The following is a 19,464-nucleotide window of genomic DNA, read 5'->3' on the forward strand; positions in this document are numbered from 1 at the left end:
ACTAGTCTTTAATACATATCTTTTGTACTTTATCGAGATACTTGTATATCAAAAATTATCTTGTTTGGTATCGACTTTCTACTATTTATTTCAATTGTTTCTAAAACAAAATATTGTGTTAAATATGTCAACTATGCCTGCCATACCTTGCTGATTATTTCAATACTGCGAAATAATAAGAAACAAGTAGTTAATATGCAATGCCATTTTTTTAAAGGTCGGCAAGGGTAACGGGTCAACTTTTTTTCTGTCTACAACGAACTAAATTACAAATGAATATCTGCCATTTTCCTGGATTGTTAACCTATTAGCTTCATCGAACCTACTGAAATTTCCATAATTGAGGGCTAAATAAAAGCATAATAATATTATCATAAGTTTTACTCAAGTGCTCAACTGATCAATATGGTCTACTACTTTTAAACTTAGTACGTAATTACTGAATTATATTGTACTTATAATTAGGTTAGTTTTAAGAACAACAATTGTAAAGTAATTTGAACAGCTATTTTGCACACATCATTTAGATAATTTTTACTATGCTGCAGTGTTCTGAGACATATTTTTATTGTTGCATTATATTTATTATAGTAGATATATTGACAATAATAAAATGTTCAAATGTGCTGCAATGTAAAATCAACATTGCTTCTGTTATATTATAATTTATAAACCATAGCAACGAGTCTTATTTTATTGTCAAATAGTAAGTAACGTGGATTTGTCATTCGGTAGGTACATAGCAATATAGCTAGGCAATAAAGTGTTGTGGGTGTCAATAGATTTTGTTGATAACACTGCAGTAGCTTAAGGTATTTGTATTTCACTTTCGGCTGTTTTCAGATTTATAATTTTAGTTTCAGGGTTCTTTAGTTTTTTCGAATGAAACTATGTTAGTATTACGTGGCAGGCAAAAAGTACGATTTACTCTACAAATAAATGTAATTTTAGGAGCACGTAATTCATAAATAACCAACATATCCACAGGTTAAATAAATTTGACTTTTTGGACGAAATTAATTTGTTTAAATTACATGTACCGTCATTACATATATGGCTCCAGAGCAAAAGGTTCCACTTTTTTGGTTGTCAGTAATGAGCTCTTTGCATATAAGTGCATTTAGAAATTGGATTAATTGACAAGCGATACAGAATACTTTTGCTTTGCACTGTCACAAAATATAGTCTTATTCTACATTACTAAGTAGGTGTATAAAAGTATATTATGGTATTATTTAAGTCGTGACATAATTTAAGTATAAAACTATGCTCGAACTTATGTTATATACACAGATTTATGAATACTTTTCTTAATTATGTTATGTTCTATTTTATTTATTTTCTTAGGGTAGAGTTTAGTAATACCTACATATTTTATTGTAGCTCATTATGTGATAGCTCATAGTATTTATAATTTTGTAAATTCCTTACATCATGTATCATGATTAGTCTGGAAATAAATAATTCCAACGTAGGTACGGTTTTTTAATTACCCGTTTACCAAACCATGGATGTGAAGACAATTCGATCTTGAGGTTTTTCATTATATTAGAGACAATCGACCAGAAGCTTAGATCGGTCACCGCCGTACCGCTGACAGGTTTATCATTCACTGCAACAAATTATCTGCAGTGCAACAATAGTGTTCAATATGACGGGCCTAATAATGTGTTCGATCGAAATTTTAACTTTATCTCAGACTTGAAATAAGAATATCGCAATGGTAACAGAGTTACACGTTCAGCTAAATGCGATTTACAGTTTCACATGCCAGAGAACGATCAGTTATTGCACATATCGCTGAAATATATAGGTACATACTTGTTCAAATATATATATAAAAGTATAGGTATAACGAATAAACCTTTCTTACGGTCGAAATACAGCTTTCAGGCGTCAGTGAGTAAAGTGGAGTCAGGAGTAATAGGACATAATAGCACAAGCAGGTAAATAAACATCACATAACGGAGTTACGTTGTTATGCAGACAGAAGTTTTTGTGGCATAAACGAGCGCTTGAGAAAATGAAACATCGATTAATCTGTTATCGATAAGTCTGTAACAGGATAATAATTAAAAGATGTAACTTCTACTTGCTGTAAATTATCGACAAATTTTAAGAACGCAAATAAATTATAAACTGGTACATAGGTAATTTCTTTATTACTATATTTAGTTACTTAAAAATAAAAACATAAATTGTAGTGCTAAAAAAATTGAGAACTATAACAAAATATCAAAAAAGATATCGAACGTGTTGTGTTGTACTTCGCGGTAGTCATGTTACATATACAGTGTTATAAATATTTATGATAAGTTAACATCGATAACAGACATGTCGACATTCCATCTTGCCAAACACTTTATTTTGCCACAATAACTTCTATGTCTGGACGTCGCCCAAATCTAGCTATCTTCAAAGTCGTATCAAAACCATAACATATTGTTTAATCTGAATCGGGCTCCTGCCCATTTGGCGGTTTGGCGGTGTCGCTTCCTGTTGCAGCGCCTGTGATAACCGACTTGATGTGCATTTAACCTTTTGAACGCCACAGACGGCAATTGACTTCAACGCAAAATCGTGACAACGACGCCATAGACGGCATTTGACGACGATCGTTTTATCGAACGAGCGAGCGAAGCGAAGCGAAGTTCTTACATTCGACTTGGATCACGCGGCTGGCTAGCGGCACGTCCCGGCATTTCGATGTTTTTAAGCTGAACTGTCAGAAGATAGTTTGATACTCAAGAACTTAAGTAAATTTGTTCTAATTTAAATGAAATTGGGTAAAAATGTAGTTGAGGGCATTATATTTTAATCATTAATTTTTGAGCAGGCTCGAACAAGAGGTTATTGAGCTGGAAGACCTTAAAATGCTAAAAAGCCATTTGTGAGGGGTCTTGCTATTCTGGTCATTTTAATTGGAAGAAAGTATGGTCGAGTTTGGTATCAAATCGTCGCTGACAACTTGTATAATTATGTTAATATTATTCTTACACATAAAAATATTACTCACATACACAAACAAACGACACTTATATAACACTTACACAACTACCTTCCGATTCCCCAACACAAACAAAACACGCCTGGATAGAGGTTATATTTTAATATACGGGAAAGTTATGACTACTCAAATTATTGAAGAGACAAATACTACTACATTTTACTTCTACAAAGATGGTATTTCGTGACCTTGAATATAATATAGACCAATCTTTCGTAATTGATTGTCATACACTAAATACGCTTGATCAATGTAAAAATATTCTTACCTCCAACCATAAATTTAAAGTTTTTACTACAAATATAAGAAGTATACAGCGTAATTTTGACTCCTTCTTAGTAGCAATAAAGCAAACTGATGTCGTCTTTGACGTTATAATACTGACGGAATGCTGGTTGAGTGAGGGCACAATAATCGACCAACTAGAGGGTTACATCTCATTTAATACCACTAAGGTTATAAATAAGAGTGGCGGAGTTGTTGTATATGTCAGGGAGACCCATAATGCAACGGCGGTTGAACCACAGTTCGAAGGTGCCAATTGTTTGACCGTGACTATATCAAATGAAATTGTACTCTTTGGCATTTACCGATCCCCATCCTTTACGAACATTGATGGATTTTTGAGCTCTCTCGATACATGCCTAAGACAAGTAAAAAATAATCAGCATATAATTCTGGCAGGGGATATCAATATTGATCTATTGCAACAGTCAGCCTGCAACCAGACGGAGTACCTTTGTCTTTTAGCCTCCCATGGTCTACTTCCATCAATTACCAAACCTACCCGAAATAATACATGTTTAGACCACATTTTCGTTAAGTACAGCAAGGGCACTGTGGGCGTCGTTTGCCCATGCTCCGTCACTGATCATGACTTCGCTATGGCTGGTCTACTGGACTACAAATCGGAAACACGGAACCGCTTTACAACCAAAATTAATTATGGTAGGGTAGCAGTGGAGCTGGGAAACGCCGATGGAGTGTCGTCACTGAAGCTAGGCAACGTGAACGAAAGCAGCTGCAAAGTTTAATCACCTTGTAACGATGGCAATCAAGAATAACACACAATACGTCAAAGTCAGTCGCGCAAAATTCAACCTTAAGCCGTGGGTTACACCGGGATTAATAAGATGTATGAAAAATAGGGACAGATTGCACTTACAGGTCAGAGCTACACCAAACAATCATATTCTTCGTTTGTCTTATACTAGATACAGAAATTTCTTGGACAATCTATTGCACAATCTTAAGAACGAATATCAAAACAAGCAACTAATCGATAGCAAAAATAACCCTAGTAAGCTCTGGCAATCAATTAAAGGAATTTGCCAAAATCCTAACCGTAAAAATTGTGCAGAGGAACTTATTTCTTCAAACGATAAACCTGCGTTAGATATCCTAAACAATTGTAACACGTATTTCGCCACAAATGGTAAAAAGCTAGCTGACAGGATACTGTCCACAACGGGAGAATCACAGGCTGCCTTAGCTGCAAAATTCAAACCCACGCGGATAATCTCAAACTCTTTCTTTATGCAACCAACCGACACCCACGAAGTTGATAAAATTATTTCCCAACTTAAGTTAGGCAGTTCACCTGGTCCGGACAATGTGAAAGCGCTACTAATAAAGGAGTCTAAGGGGGTCATATTAGAACCACTTACCTATATATACAGGGTGATTCATGAGACGTGAGCAGGACTAATCCTGCACACTCAGTAACTAATAATTGATCGATCACCGTCGTATTTAGGTGACACAACCACACTTTTTCATATTTTTTAACTTTTTGGCGAGAGCAAATTTAATTCTCTACAATCATGGTCGCCCTACAAGACCTTATTAAAACATAAAACCTCTTTAACCGTAATGACGGCATTATGATTACGAAGAAAATAAACTGTCAAACTTGAGTGAGATAAGAGTTTTCAAAAGTAACCAGACCGTGATGACATTCAATTTGACACAGAATATCGGTAGATTAGTATTCTAATTGTAGGGTGACCATGCATGTCGTAAATAAATTAATAACTTTTTTTTTCAACACGACTAGAAAATTAACGTTATCCTCACTAATACTGATACGAAACAGTGGCTTATAATTTACGAAATGCGCAGTGTTAGTCCTGCTCACGTCTCCTGAATCACCCTGTATAAAGTAGCTAACACACTATCGCACCGCACCAAGGTCATTGTGGGACGCACCCATAAGTAAGAGGGAGACAGAGATATCGCTTTCTCCCTTTTACTTATGGGTGCGTCCCACAATGACCTTGGTGCGGTGCGGTAGTGTGTTAGCTACTTTACCTTAGTATGCAATCAGGGTGTTTCCCCGACTGCTGGAAAGTAGCAAGTGTCTCGCCCATTCACAAATCCGGGTCTAAAGATACGCCAAATAACTATAGACCTATTTCGCTTCTATCGGTATTCTCCAAAATATTGGAAAAATTAGTAAAGGTTCGGTTGACTCGTTTCCTTGAGAGCAACCACTTAATTTCAGACAGACAATTCGGCTTCAGATCAGGGATGTCAACGGAGGACGCGGCTTCCCTCCTTTTAAATTTAATCTCAGGGAACCTAGACGGTGGCAATAAGTGCATAGGTATCTTTTTAGATCTGGCAAAGGCCTTTGACACCGTCTCGGTTAGCATCTTACTTAAAAAGTTAGAACATTCGGGGGTCCGAGGGGTTGCATTGGATTGGTTTGCTAGCTACCTTACCGGTCGCACGCAAATGTTGAAAATAGGGAAACTGGTCAGTAACGAGATACCGGTTGACTTTGGAGTGCCCCAAGGGAGCGTGCTCGGCCCATCTCTATTCACACTAAACGACAGGTTATATAAACGACATCTTTAACATCGATTTGCCCAACTCAAATCTTGTCTGTTACGCAGACGATACTGTCATTCTGGTGAGTGGCAGATCTTGGGATGATGCTCATCATGGAGCCGAGGTTGCTCTAGAAAAGGTATCCACCTGGCTAAATAATAATCTACTGACTCTTAACGCTGACAAAACCAATTACGTAGCTTTCACAAAAACCTCGGCCTCTGCACCACCAAAGGAAAAAAACATACAGCTTCACACATGTGCTCAAAAAGCAACACCAGATCGATCCTCTGCAAGTCCTGCATGTAACTGTCAGCTATTAAAAGACAAAAGGTAGTCAAGTATTTGGGGATTCTGTTTGATGAGCATCTCTCTTTTGCACAGCACATCGCTGCTCTTACTACTAGAGTCAGAAAACTTATTTATGCGATGAAGCGGCTCCGTGACTGTGCAACAATGGACATGCTTCGAATCGTTTAACACGCATTGGGTCAGTCCATCATTCAGTATGGCGTGGCCGTCTGGGGTTGTGCTTGCAAGACCCACCTGCTGCCACTAGAACGTGCACACTGCACAGAGAGCAGTACTAAAGGTTATGGTAAAAAAGTCTTATAGGTACCCCACAAATCTGCTGTACCGTGATATTAAAGTCCTAAGAGTCAGACAACTCTTTATCATCAAGGCGGTCACAAACACTCACAGTAACATTATAGGCTCTAATATACATGAAAACATGTTAAGCAAGCGAACGTACAGGGCGGCACTCCCTCCTTACAAGTCTGCACTCGCGAGGAGATCACCCGCTTACGCCCACTACAGAATATATAATCATATCTGTAATAAGTGTAACATCAAATGTCTATCGGTCCCTAGAGCGAAACACGAAGTAAAACAGTGGCTACTCACACTATCTTACGACGACACAGAGGACATCATCAAATGTTTAAAGGCAAAGTAATGCTGCAACACGCAAATAGGTAACTCTTTCTCTCTCTCTCTCTCTCTCACACACACACACACACACACACACAAACACACACACACACAAACACACACACACACACACACACACACACACATATATCACAAACCCAGCTATTATAATTATTTAGGTCCTGCATGTAACATGTCTTACGGGAACAATTGTCATTCCATAAGTCTAGCTATAGTTATATTATACACGAGTAGATATAAGGTTGTTTTTGTTTAGTTTCAGACATTTAACTATCAAGTCACCTATCTTAAAGGTAAAATTGTACATTGATAACCACACTCGCAGATCAGATGGCCAAGATACAGGCTCAGCCTAGTTTGGTCTCTGACGGATATACTTAGTTATATTTTTGTATATTACCTAAATTTGTAAATAAACTTTTTGTATTTTTGTAAAATGAAAGTGCTCGGCTAAACTAAACGATATTGTTTGTTTTTTTTTTTATTTAAGTTTTTTTTCAAAAATTATGTCAATCTATCCAAGATGGCGGCCATGCACTATGTCATAATAGTCGTTATGGATGTCGTTTTATAGGTTTTAGGGGGCGCAGATTTCGAAAATGATGACCATTTTGGATTCCAAGTGGCGGCTATGCACTATGCCATAAAAGTCGTCATGGGTGTCGTTTTATAGGTTTTAGGGGGCGCAAATTTCGAAAATGATGACCATTTTGGATTCTAAAATGGCGGCCATGCACTATGTCATTAAAGTCTTCATGGGTATCGTTTTATACAGTTGCCTCCAGAAACTCGCGAACTAAATTGACATGAGTTTGACAAATAAAATGATACCAGGAATAGCAAAGAAAAAATAGTCAGGGGTATATGTCGATAAAATGATATCGATAAGTAAGATGCACTTACTACCCATGTGATAATTATAAAGGGGTCACAAACGATTTCGATTTGTATGAATGTGACGCGAAAAGTGGTTGAATCAATTGTAAGATTGTGCCGTTACCAATCAAATCAGGAGGTGCGGATGTGAAACTGACAAGTTTCAATGCTAAGACGAAACAGGATCTGAGTTTTAAATATTTTAGTTAAATTAAATATGCCCATCTCGCTAACGGAAGCGGCTCCTAAAACTAATGCGATAAGGACAAAGCGAAAATTATCTGTGCTGGACCGTTTGGCTTTTTTGGCTAATTGATATCAGTTTTGAATACTACGCCTCTCATTGCGGCATAGTCAATGAGGCCATTTTGGCCATTTTTGAAAGGGCTAGAGCCTTTCAAAAATGGCCAAAATGGCCCCTTAAAAAACAAAAATATCAAAAAAAGCAAAACGGTCCGACACAGATATTGACAATATTAATCTGTGTTGAAAAAACCATTGCTCTAGCATCAAAACCCACGGAGGAAACAGTCGAGTACGTTTGTATGGAGATATGACCACTCCTGTTGGCTCTTAATATGCAGGTTTGGGGGCAAGTTGTTTATATCAAGAGCTCGCGGTTGTCGCCATAAATCTAAAATTTGTGATTTAATTTTATACAATGTGACCGGTAGATGAGATTGATCGATAATTAAAGTTAGACCAAGAAAAGTCTGCAGCGATTTTGATGGTCCACTCAGTGAACCTGTTATTTAATACGTCATAATTTCATAGAATTTTTACGTTTAAAATAATACTTGCACTGCGTGGGCTATTAAAATCGCTGCAGACTTTTTTTGGTCTAACTGTATTTAAATTCTGACCTAATTGTCAACTTGAATGTCCAGTTTAGAGTCCGGCCTAGCCGAGGTTACAATCGCTATCGCTTCGACAACGAAAACCATTATGTCTCTCTATCACACTTCCATATTAGTGCGACAGTGACAGTTGCGTTTCGATCGCTACGGAGCGTAAGCGATCGGCATCTTGGCTACGCGGCCTGGTCTTCTTTACAATCGAAGCAATAGGGATCACCGAGACGATTTAATTTTTACGTCCATACTACACAAAATAAATGAGAAATTTTATTTTATTTCCCCGTCTGGGTCGGCCTTATTTGTATTTAGAGCCAAAATCACTGTTTCTATGTTATCACATACAACTTGTTACTCTAGCTGTAAGTTTTCCTAACAAATAAAATAAAATAAATATAAGAAAATATTTATTTAATTACCTACAATATGTTTATCCAATATTCTTGTATCTATTACTATAAAAATCAATCAATCAATCAATCAATCAATCAATCAATCAATGCGCCTTCTAAGGCGTGTGAATCACGGGCTCCCCTTTTGGAAAAGTCCTCCCGCACCAATGTGGATAAGGAGGGATTCACACTGGTGGAAAGGAAGAGCAAGGCGCGCAGGGCGCCCCGTAAAGGCCCATTTACACGATACAAGATTCTTGAACAAGAATCTGCAATAATTGTATTCAAGTTTTGCCGTGCAATAATTGAATTCAAGAATTGAATCAAAGTGTTTATACATGAGCAATAACCAAAATCTTGAATGCAATTATTGTATACAATTCTTGATAGGCAATATTCTTGACCGTATTTTGTTTACACCAAAGACATTTATTTAATGGCAATAATTGCATGCAAGTCTTGACAGGTCTAAACTTTAAGTTGAATCAAGTATGATGTATTGAAGCCATATTGAAGCAAGAATTGAACCGATTTGCATTGGCAGATTTTCATTCAATATTGAACGTTCTTTGTGGGTGGTAAAACTGATAAAATGAGCATAAATTATTTTTAATTAGGTAGTTCGGAGATAATTAAATTCATAGAAATTTATAGAAGTCATCAATGTTTGTGAGACACAGAGGTTTTTATAAAAAATATAAAAACAGTGATGCTCGCGAAGCTGTCCTTGCAGCTTTTGCTATAGAAATAGGGGTATTTAAGGAATTTGGGGTTTTGGTCCCAAAGAAACAAAGAAATAAGAGCATTTGAACACAATATCAAGCTGAAAATAAGAAAGTGTAGGATTCAATGGGAACTGGATGTAGCAGTGCTGATGTTTTTCACGTAACACAGTTGCTACTATAGCAGCGACAAGGAACACACCTTCGCGTACGGAATCGATGTCGAAAATAAAATATGGATTGTCAATTCTTGTACTCAATTAACTGCACTAGGCTTCGTTTACACGTATGCCAGTATTGAATTCAAGTTGCTATTTGAATACAAGAATGTCACGTATGTTTAGATAGTGCAAGTTTTTTGTTGCCTCAATTTTATTGTATTGAATGTTCAAGAATCTTGTATCGTGTAAATGGGCCTTAAGACTCTGTGTGGCAGTGCGGAACCGGTTAATTCTGGTTTACGAATTGCGACCCCGAGTAAGGCGCTCTACGTGTCTCGCCTGCATTACTCCGCCGGGGCCGACGAGGTGGTGGAGTACGTCCGCCGGAAGACTGGCTACACGCTGAGGGTGCACCAGCTACAGTCGCGTCACTATGTGCACTTCAGTTCATTTGTGGTGCGCGTACCGCGGCCGCTGCAGGACACCATCGCAAGCGCAGACTTCTGGCCGAAGGGTGTGGTGTTTCGGCGGTACCGGGGCAACCTGCCGAATCCTACACCAAGTCAAACGACGCAACGGAGCCACGCTGTTACGTCGTCGCCCAAATCTAATGTTTAATTTGTCTTTGGTTTTTATTTGTAGTTTCTTTGTACTTATTGTACTTTATTTTGTAGTTTCACAGTGCCTTGGTTTTACTGTAATGCTGTGTTACTTATTTGACTAATAAATAAATAAATAAATAATAATAAATAAAAATGCACAATTTTCGAAATACCAATTAACATTTGATTTTAACTGACCGCGCAACAGTAGCGCCGCTAGCGGTGAATTCTCGCGATATTCTCTAATTCAAACTTCTTAGAAAATATCGATATAAACAGCACTGGCCAAACTGTGGTATCATTTGTGCACATTGACCTGTCAATTTAGTTCGCGAGATTCTGGAGGCAACCTTAGGTTTTAGGGTTGCCTCCAGAATCTTAAAATTATGACCATTTTGGATTCCAAAATGGCGGCCATGCACTATGTCATTAAAGTCGTCATGGGTGTCGTTTTATAGGTTTTAGGGGGCGCAGATTTCGAAACTGATGACCATTTTGGATTCCAAAATGGCGGCCATGCACTATGTCATTAAAGTCTTCATGGGTATCGTTTTATAGGTTTTAGGGGGCGCAGGTTTCGAAAATGATGACCATTTTGGATTCCAAAATGGCGGCCATGCACTTTGTCATAAAAGTCATCATGGGTGTCGTTTTATAGGTTTTAGGGGGCGCAGCTTTCGAAAATAATGACCATTTTGGATTCCAAAATGGCGGCCATGTACTATGTCATAAAAGTCGTCATGGGTGTCGTTTTATAGGTTTTAGGGGGCGCAGATTTCGAAAATGATGACCATTTTGGATTCCAAAATGGCGGCCATGCACTTTGTCATAAAAGTCGTCATGGGTGTCGTTTTATAGGTTTTAGGGGGCGCAAATTTCGAAAATGATGACCATTTTGGATTCCAAAATGGCGGCCATGCACTATGTCATTAAAGTCGTCATGGGTGTTGTTTTATAGGTTTTAGGGGGCGCAGATTTCGAAACTGATGACCATTTTGAATTCCAAAATGGCGGCCATGCACTTTGTCATAAAAGTCGTCATGGGTGTCGTTTTATAGGTTTTAGGGGGCGCAAATTTCGAAAATGATGACCATTTTGGATTCCAAAATGGCGGCCATGCACTGTGTCATAAAAGTCGTCATGGATGTCGTTTTATAGGTTTTGGGGGGCTCAGATTTCGAAAATGATGACCATTTTGGATTCCAAAATAGCGGCCATGCACTATGTCATAAAAGTCGTCATGGGTGTCGTTTTATAGGTTTTAGGGGGCGCAGATTTGTGGAATCCGGAATCAATTACGAAATGCTCATCTCGGACTAAGTAGCACTGCATTCAATTGATCTTTTTGGCGAACCGCGAGTTCACAGTTCGGGGCGAACTACTAGTTTATTTTATTTAACTGTTAATAGGTCTGCCAACAGCGGTTACAATGATACATTGGTAGGTATAATATATGTACATTCGATAGGTGTCTTAAGTTTATTGCACAGCTAGTTATATTTAGGCACACACTACATGTGTTTTTTGATGAAAATCTGCGGAAAAACACCCCACTTTTAGGTTGGCATTATTTACTCACAAAACTAAATTTTACCCCCGTGGCGTCAGTGGCACGGCAAATGGATTGGCGTTCAAAAGGTTACCTAAAGTTAAATAACTACAGAGGCTATTACTTAAGGAAATTAATAAAAAGCTTGAATTCATCATATCGTAATATATTTAGTTTAATTAATTTAACATATTTAGTCACAGCATTAGAAATATAGGAAAATGTATTTAATATCCACGTTTATTATAAATTGTTTAGATCACAAAGTCCAGTGAGACGCCAAGCTGAAACAAAAAGCAGGGGCAGTTAGGTATAGTTTAAAAAGGCAACATTAAAGCACTGATAGTATCAAAAATATTTGTCGTATTGGTTGTCGCCGTCTTTAATAAATATTAACTCGAGGCACACAAACAAAAGTAAATTAAGGGGCGGCAAATTGTGACAAAAAAATTCGCTGATGATAACAAGAAATAACTTAAAATGTAGCCAATATGATGGGTGCTGCAAAAGGAGCGGTTATAGGGCCGGGGCCAAGGGCAGCAAAGACTGCAAATCCGCCACTGATTTTATCTCATTGGCGATGGAATAATTATAAAGGGGCCCACTGATTAACAGTCCGCCGGACGGTATCGGCCTGTCAGTTGTTCGGAACTGTCAAAATTTTGTTCTACACGGCGATTCTAGTCAGACTTAGGGTCGGTTGCACCAAACTGTTCGTATCGCTAAAGAGTTCGTAATTTTTTTATGTATGGAAAGTTTCATTGTAAGGTGCTGGAGCGCACCGGCTGACGTTGATCAGTCTGTCAAATCGTCGCTGTGCCTACAAAAGTCGCCATGTGTTTTTAACCTACTTTACAGGAGACACAAAAAACTGTTTATTTCGATAACTATTGAACATATTCAAATCATAATTTTTATGATAAAAGTATTTGCACTTTAACATATATTACGGAATTACCTGAAATGATATTTTGGTTTCAATAGTGTAAAAAAATTTTTTTTTATAAATAGGTTACATAGCGATTTTTGTTTTAGTCGTAAAAACCGCTAAGTGTCTTAACCAGTTCATAGGTAGATTTAAATAAAATGATGTGGTGTTCAATAAAACAGAAAAAAAAAACTTTTAAGTCGATATAATGGAAATTTAATTATGATTGAATAGTCTACGTACTTTTTTATTATAACTAGATATTACTACATATTAATATTTCCTTGTTTGTAGGCAACACAAGGGTCACTGCGGTATTTGCGTGGCTTGTAAATTGAAATTTTGTTGTCTTCTAATATTTCTTTAAACTTCTTTCTCCCAACACAGCATACGAAAAAATAATTCAATCGACTCTTTTACATATATCCTGGTACTTATTATTTTCCTTTGAAAAGACATGAATAATTAATAATGTATTTGTCTGATGTTTACTGCTTTTTTTTTCATTTATTATCTAAGTTTGTGTTACAATATTAAACACGACACGATATTGCCTAGCTGAGTTGAAAAGAAACCATTTGTATTTAAGACCCTGCCTGTGAAGGCGATGGCCCTGGGTTCGAATCGGGTCCATATTGGGTCGCATAATAATTGATTGTCCTAATGTAATGTTACGCATAAAACTCATTTCGCATTATTGTTAGGTATTGTGCTGGAAATATTAACATTTCTGAAAAATTATAACACAAACCATTTGCAATGCAAAATATTTTCGAAAATACTTTCTGTTTCAGTTGGAGAAAAAATTTGCGAAAAGAGATTTATGCGTAACATTACATTATGACAATCAATTATTATGCGATGAGACCTTAATAGGACCCCGTTCGAATCCCAGTAAGGGCATTTATTTGTGTGATGACACAAATAATATTTGTTTCTGAGTCATGGCTTGGTCATGGTTGTATGTAAATATTTATATATTATATATATCGTTGTCTGAGTACTCACAACACAAGCCTTCTTGAGCTTACTGTTGGACTTAGTCAATCTGTGTAAGAATGTCCTATAAAATAACATGATTTTTTTTTCTTTAAGTAATGCATAAATGCACTACATGTTCATGTTATAAAGTACATTGCGCTAACTTTATAATTTTTTTTTTATCAGAGGTAAATCAAAATTACATAATTTTTTGATCCAAAAGCATCGGTAAACCAGAATGGTTTGTCTCGATACTCCATTCCGCAGTACTTAAATAAGTAAATATACAATAGGCAAAACATATTTCTATTTTTTATGTAATTTTTCATTCACTTGTTACCTTTATAACTGCCAACAACTTGTAACGAAAACTCACAAAACTCAATTATTTGTACACACACGTAATAACATACGGTAGACTGGATACTGGATTGTTATAAGAAAATTCCGCCATGTGTCGTAACAGACACGGTCTGGGAACATAGCATCGACTCCAACTTGTACAAAAATTATCGCTATGTGCGAGGAACTACATATCGGGCGCAAGCGCATCTAATCATTTTTCAATAAACTAGTAGAAAATATCGCTATGTGTCAAGAATGACATAGCGAGCGCACGTCTGTAATTGCTGTTGAAGTAAGCTAATGTAGTTATGTGATTTATTCCAGTTAGCGATTATAGGAAGAGCATTCATTGTATGGGCATCACATACCTACATTTGTTAAATCCTTAAATAGTGAAATAAGCTCAACGCTGTTTTTGGAGCATATGCGTATGGAAATAAGGTTCAAAATGGCATTAAAACCTAAAAATCGACAAAAATCACATAGCGACTTTTGTAGGCACAGCGACGAAATGTGGTTAGTGCAACTGACCCTTACAGTTATTCTAGTTCGTTGATTAAAATAGTCTTGGGCTTATATTACATTGATTACGTAAGACGGAAACATACCAATTCCTTCTGCTGTTGGAAGCACTTGTAGAGTAGGATAGCACGGTCACAGCCAGCGCTGCCGTCGTTCACGGATTGTTCATTCACTGCAACAAATTTCAACCTCACAGTCATACTTAACGTTTATATCTATCTGTCGTAGATAAAACTCAACTCGAGCAATGGTACCCAAGTAAGAATTAAAAGTCCTGGTGCGCTTAAGTTTTAACAAATACACAATGTCATCAATGAGTTCTATCTAAAAAATAATAGAATTTTTAGAAGCAACTTTAAAGACCTAGGTATTGTGGGGTGTCATTGTATAGGTACCCTAGTCTTCTTCCTGGCGTTATCCCGGCATTTTGCCACGGCTCATGGGAGGTACCCTAGTATTAGCGAAAAAACATTTTTATTCTCACTATACGTATAGGGGAGGAACCTATCCAAAAAAATGTTTTTGTATAGTTTTATTTTAACACTGTCGGCATGATTAGGTAACTTAGTTATATACCTATCCCTACCGAATTGCAGCCTTCTAGCACAAACAATTACAGACATACAATGAAGTATTTGAACAAATTAAATTATTTCCAGGAAATATTTTAATTTGTTTTTATCAAGTAGAAACACTACTATATAAATTATAAACTGAAATAAATGTCATATACTAAGAAAAAGTGACCAAGGCCTCCAGTGCCCCAGGCTGGAATCGAACCAGCGTCCTCTGCTATCGCGGCAGGTGCCTGAACCACTCGGCCACCGGGGTCACAGAGACGTTAGTCAAATTTTTCCAAGTATATGCACTTTTTTACTGAAGGCTTGTGGCGCCCCCTAGCCATCTCTAAGGTAGAACAGTATGGTTCGAACCCTTCTAGCTGGAACATTCCCATGATGATACCGAGCTAGCGAGAGAGATGGCGCTGCCCATCAATACAATGAAGTATTAGAACAAATTAAATTATTTCCAGGAAATATTTTAATTTGTTTTTATCAAGTAGAAACACTACTATATAAATTATAAACTGAAATAAATGTCATATACTAAGAAAAAGTGACCAAGGCCTCCAGTGCCCCAGGCTGGAATCGAACCAGCGTCCTCTGCTATCGCGGCAGGTGCCTGAACCACTCGGCCACCTTTTCTTGGTCACTTTTTCTTAGTATATGACATTTATTTCAGTTTATAATTACAGACATGGCGATACTATAGGTAAGGGTTCCTAGAGTTAGACCAAGCTAAGTTGGCAGTTATTTTTAACGTCATACTTCTATAAAATTATCTTATATGTACCTTTCAACGAGGTATTTTTGTATATACGAGTATATTTATTTATTTATTGACGACCGGTCTGGCCTAGTGGGTAGTGACCCTGCCTGCGAAGCCGATGGTCCTGGGTTCGAATCCCAGTAAGGGCATTTATTTGTATGATGATACAGATATTTGTTCCTGAGTCATGGGTGTTTTCTATGTATTTAAGTATTTGTTTATTATATATATCGTTGTCTGAGTACCCACAACACAAGCCTTCTTGAGCTTACTGTGGGACTTAGTCAATCTGTGTAAGAATGTCCTATAATATTTATTTATTATATTATTATTATTATTTATATATATGAATATTTCGGGGATCTCGGAAACGGCTCTAACGATTTCGTTGAAATTTGCTAAATGGGGGTCTTTGGGAGCGAAAAATCGATCAAGCTAGGTCTTATCTCTGGGAAAACGCGCATTTTTGAGTTTTTATATGTTTTCCGAGCAAAGTTCGGTCTCCCAGATATTGACGTTTAAATAACACTTCAGTCTGTACTATCAAAATTGTTAAATCGCTGCAAACTTAGTATTAGCAACTTTAGTTGACTACAGAACTAGTTGAATTCATTTCTCTTTCTGGTCTGGTCCGCTAAACCGCTTTATCGGTACGGTTTGCTAGTCATAGGGAACAAGTGTTGTGTCACTCACCAGAACTACAAGCCTTGATTGATGCGTTCACCTCGTCCTTCCTGGCTTCCGAGAGGTAAGGCTTAATCTTCTCAAGAGTGGTGCTCTCCGAGTACAGGCCCTGGTCATCAATCTGGGAAATAAAATAATTTATTTTTAGAAAAATCGTCTTTATTGTGTAGGTACTTGCCTATTTTGATTGCAGCTGCTTAGCCCTTTGAACGCTTTATGTCATAAACACAAAAATCACTCAACCGCCAAGATCCCGGGCGCAAGCGAGCTAATGTAAACCCTACTCGTAAGTATGAAGGTTACTTTGACAGCGTCCGCCATAACACTTATAGTGGTCCTTGGCGCGGTGGGTACGACTAGTTACGACACCTTCAGGTGTTCTTGGCATTCAAAAGGTTAATATAGCTGAAGGTAGGTAATTTCAGTACAGTTTGACAATATTTGAGTTTAAAGTACTAAAATCACCGCTGTTGTAGGTACATTATACCAAACAAGCAACATTAAAATCTATGGATTGTACCAGATTTACGAGCACTTTACCTTCTGTTTCTCTGTTATCGCCTGAAGTAAAATTGCCCAGCCGGCGTATTATGGCTGGCTTTATACACGAGATAAAATAACTGTCACTTTTTAACACCGTGCGATAGAAAGTGACGGGCACTGTTTTATCACGCTGTCACGTTGTCAAGAACGACCATCATATCCGTACAGATGAACTTACCAGACCGCTCTTCTTGAACATGCACGCGACGAAGCACTTGTTGCTGTCGTCGAGGGTCTTCTCCTCCTTCCACTGCTTCAGCTGTTCCTCGGTGAAGCCGAGCTCCGAGCCGCATGCTAAGGCATTGGCTTTCAGCTTCTCTCTTAGCGTTTCCTTCTGTTCTTCTGTTATCGCCTGATGTAAAAAAAAGTAATCGTTAGAATTTATGGCGTTTTGGGTTAAGCACAATTGTAAAATATTTTAAGATAAGTACATGTGATTTTCTTCCGAAAAATATTTTATCAAATTCTAAACTTATTTTCCAAAATACATTGTAATTATTCTAAAGTACTTGATATTGTCCCATAAAAATGTTAGTTACCTAAATTATAAAGGCGAATGTAGTATAAATTTTATAGCAGGAATAGAGACAAAAATATATCTTTACACTTTTACTTGCCTACTTGAAAATCGGAATAAGGCGAAAAATTTAATTAAACATATTTTTAATATCGACTGCAATGTAAGTACATAATTATGTACCTGTTTTTCTAACTTATCAGCGTGTGAGGCTCTTTGTTAATTATGAAAAATAAATGCTTGCAAAAAAAGATATTTTTAAAATTAGGTATACTGTTGCAGTGTTGCTATGGCTTAAAATATTCGGGTCATTAGGATGAAGTGTTTTCCTATTTTTCAAATCGCCCCAATGCACAGTGATTCCAAATCAAAATAGCCTCATGCGTCAATACTTAATAAAAAATTCAGAGACTTATAATAATATTAGTACTTACTGAACAATTGTTTACAGAAGCAGCCACAATCGCCACAACTAGCACGGAGTAATAGAAGGCCATCTTTTATACAAAATAGGTAACAAATGTTCCTTTCCCAAATTTGGCACTCTACTCTGAGAGAGATGAGCGAATTGTGACGAGACTCCACCGGTCGTTCTTTATATATAATCCCCAGCCTTATTTTTTGTAAACAAACACCTGTAGGTACCTACGAGGAAAACATTGATGCCAAATCTACGAAGCCATTAGCAAATGGAGTATTATTCCAATTGAGCGAGTCGAATTTTCGGTTGACTGATATAAGTTGTTTCTCTGATTACGCAAAGCTATGACGGACAGTGAGATCACGTTACATTGGTTTATCTAGGAACTCGATTAAACCACACTCGCATAAGCAATAGGTACGACGGGTACAAACTCCGTAGTCCGTTTTGTGCAGAAGGTTAATTCGCGAATAAAAAACTTGACGTATGGCATACCTATTTCATTACATTAGATTGTATAAACATTTAAGTTGGTATTCACAATCGCACACACTTCTAATTGTAAATGGCGCTCTTCCAGTTATATTATATTATAGAAACGATGAAAGACAGACAGAACATGAATGATCCAGGTTAACTATGTGCGAAAACCCTATACAGTTAGAAGGCTATTCTTAGACAAAAACCTCCCCTATAGCTTTAATCCACAAGTTTTTCATTATACGAGTAGGTTTCCCATTTCTAAAAAAACAGGATTAAGTCATAGCTAGACTGCCGGCCTAGCCAAGGGGACAATCGCTATCGCTTCGACAACGAAACGCTTTGTGCCTCTCTATCACTCTTCCATATTAGTGCGACAGTGACAGTTGCGTTTCGATCGCTACGGAGCGTAAGCGATTGACATGTTGGCTACGCGGCCTGGATCGGAGCTTCCGTCGCTTCGTTTTCTATAACATGACATGTCGGATGCCTCGTCTCGGGCCCGGCCCGGTCTAGCGTGAGTCATCCTATAAGTACTTAAATAAAACCGGCCAAGAGCATGTCAGGTCATTCTCAGTGTCGGGTGCCGTAATCCGCAGTTACTCGTCCGTCACAACAAGCAGCCTCGAATAGGGCTATTAGCAAGTATCATATCATGTACATGGCATGTCTACTCCCGGAACCTCTGCAGCGCTTTGAAGAAACGTCTTTTTACTACTTAGGTATTTCGGAAGATTTTTTGCGGTAACTCCAAAACGGCTAAAC

General features: G+C 37.5%; 1 protein-coding gene across 1 annotated transcript; it reads right to left on the reverse strand.

The window, feature by feature from the left end:
- Positions 1-12,099: 12,099 nt before the first annotated feature.
- LOC134671320 (general odorant-binding protein 69a-like) lies at positions 12,100-18,397 on the reverse strand. The gene is made up of 5 exons (XM_063529147.1): positions 18,233-18,397; positions 17,460-17,633; positions 16,748-16,859; positions 14,812-14,897; positions 12,100-12,233 (listed from the first exon to the last, which is right to left on the reverse strand). The coding sequence occupies exons 1-5, from the start codon at positions 18,293-18,295 to the stop codon at positions 12,204-12,206; spliced, it is 465 nt and encodes a 154-aa protein (XP_063385217.1). The 5' UTR covers positions 18,296-18,397; the 3' UTR covers positions 12,100-12,203.
- Positions 18,398-19,464: the final 1,067 nt, after the last annotated feature.

Source organism: Cydia fagiglandana, chromosome 15 (assembly GCF_963556715.1).
Source record: "Cydia fagiglandana chromosome 15, ilCydFagi1.1, whole genome shotgun sequence".
NCBI lineage: Eukaryota > Metazoa > Arthropoda > Insecta > Lepidoptera > Tortricidae > Cydia > Cydia fagiglandana.

What these genes read in the sequence shown, in the direction of transcription:
- LOC134671320 (XM_063529147.1), bottom strand. Translation starts at nt 18,295, where the DNA reads ATGGCCTTCTATTACTCCGTGCTAGTTGTGGCGATTGTGGCTGCTTCT. An exon ending in TGTTCAAGAAGAGCGGTCTG is followed by an intron (nt 16,860 to 17,459) that starts GTAAGTTCATCT and finishes TTTATTTCCCAG; the next exon opens with ATTGATGACCAGGGCCTGTA. An exon ending in AATCAAGGCTTGTAGTTCTG is followed by an intron (nt 14,898 to 16,747) that starts GTGAGTGACACA and finishes AATTTGTTGCAG; the next exon opens with TGAATGAACAATCCGTGAAC.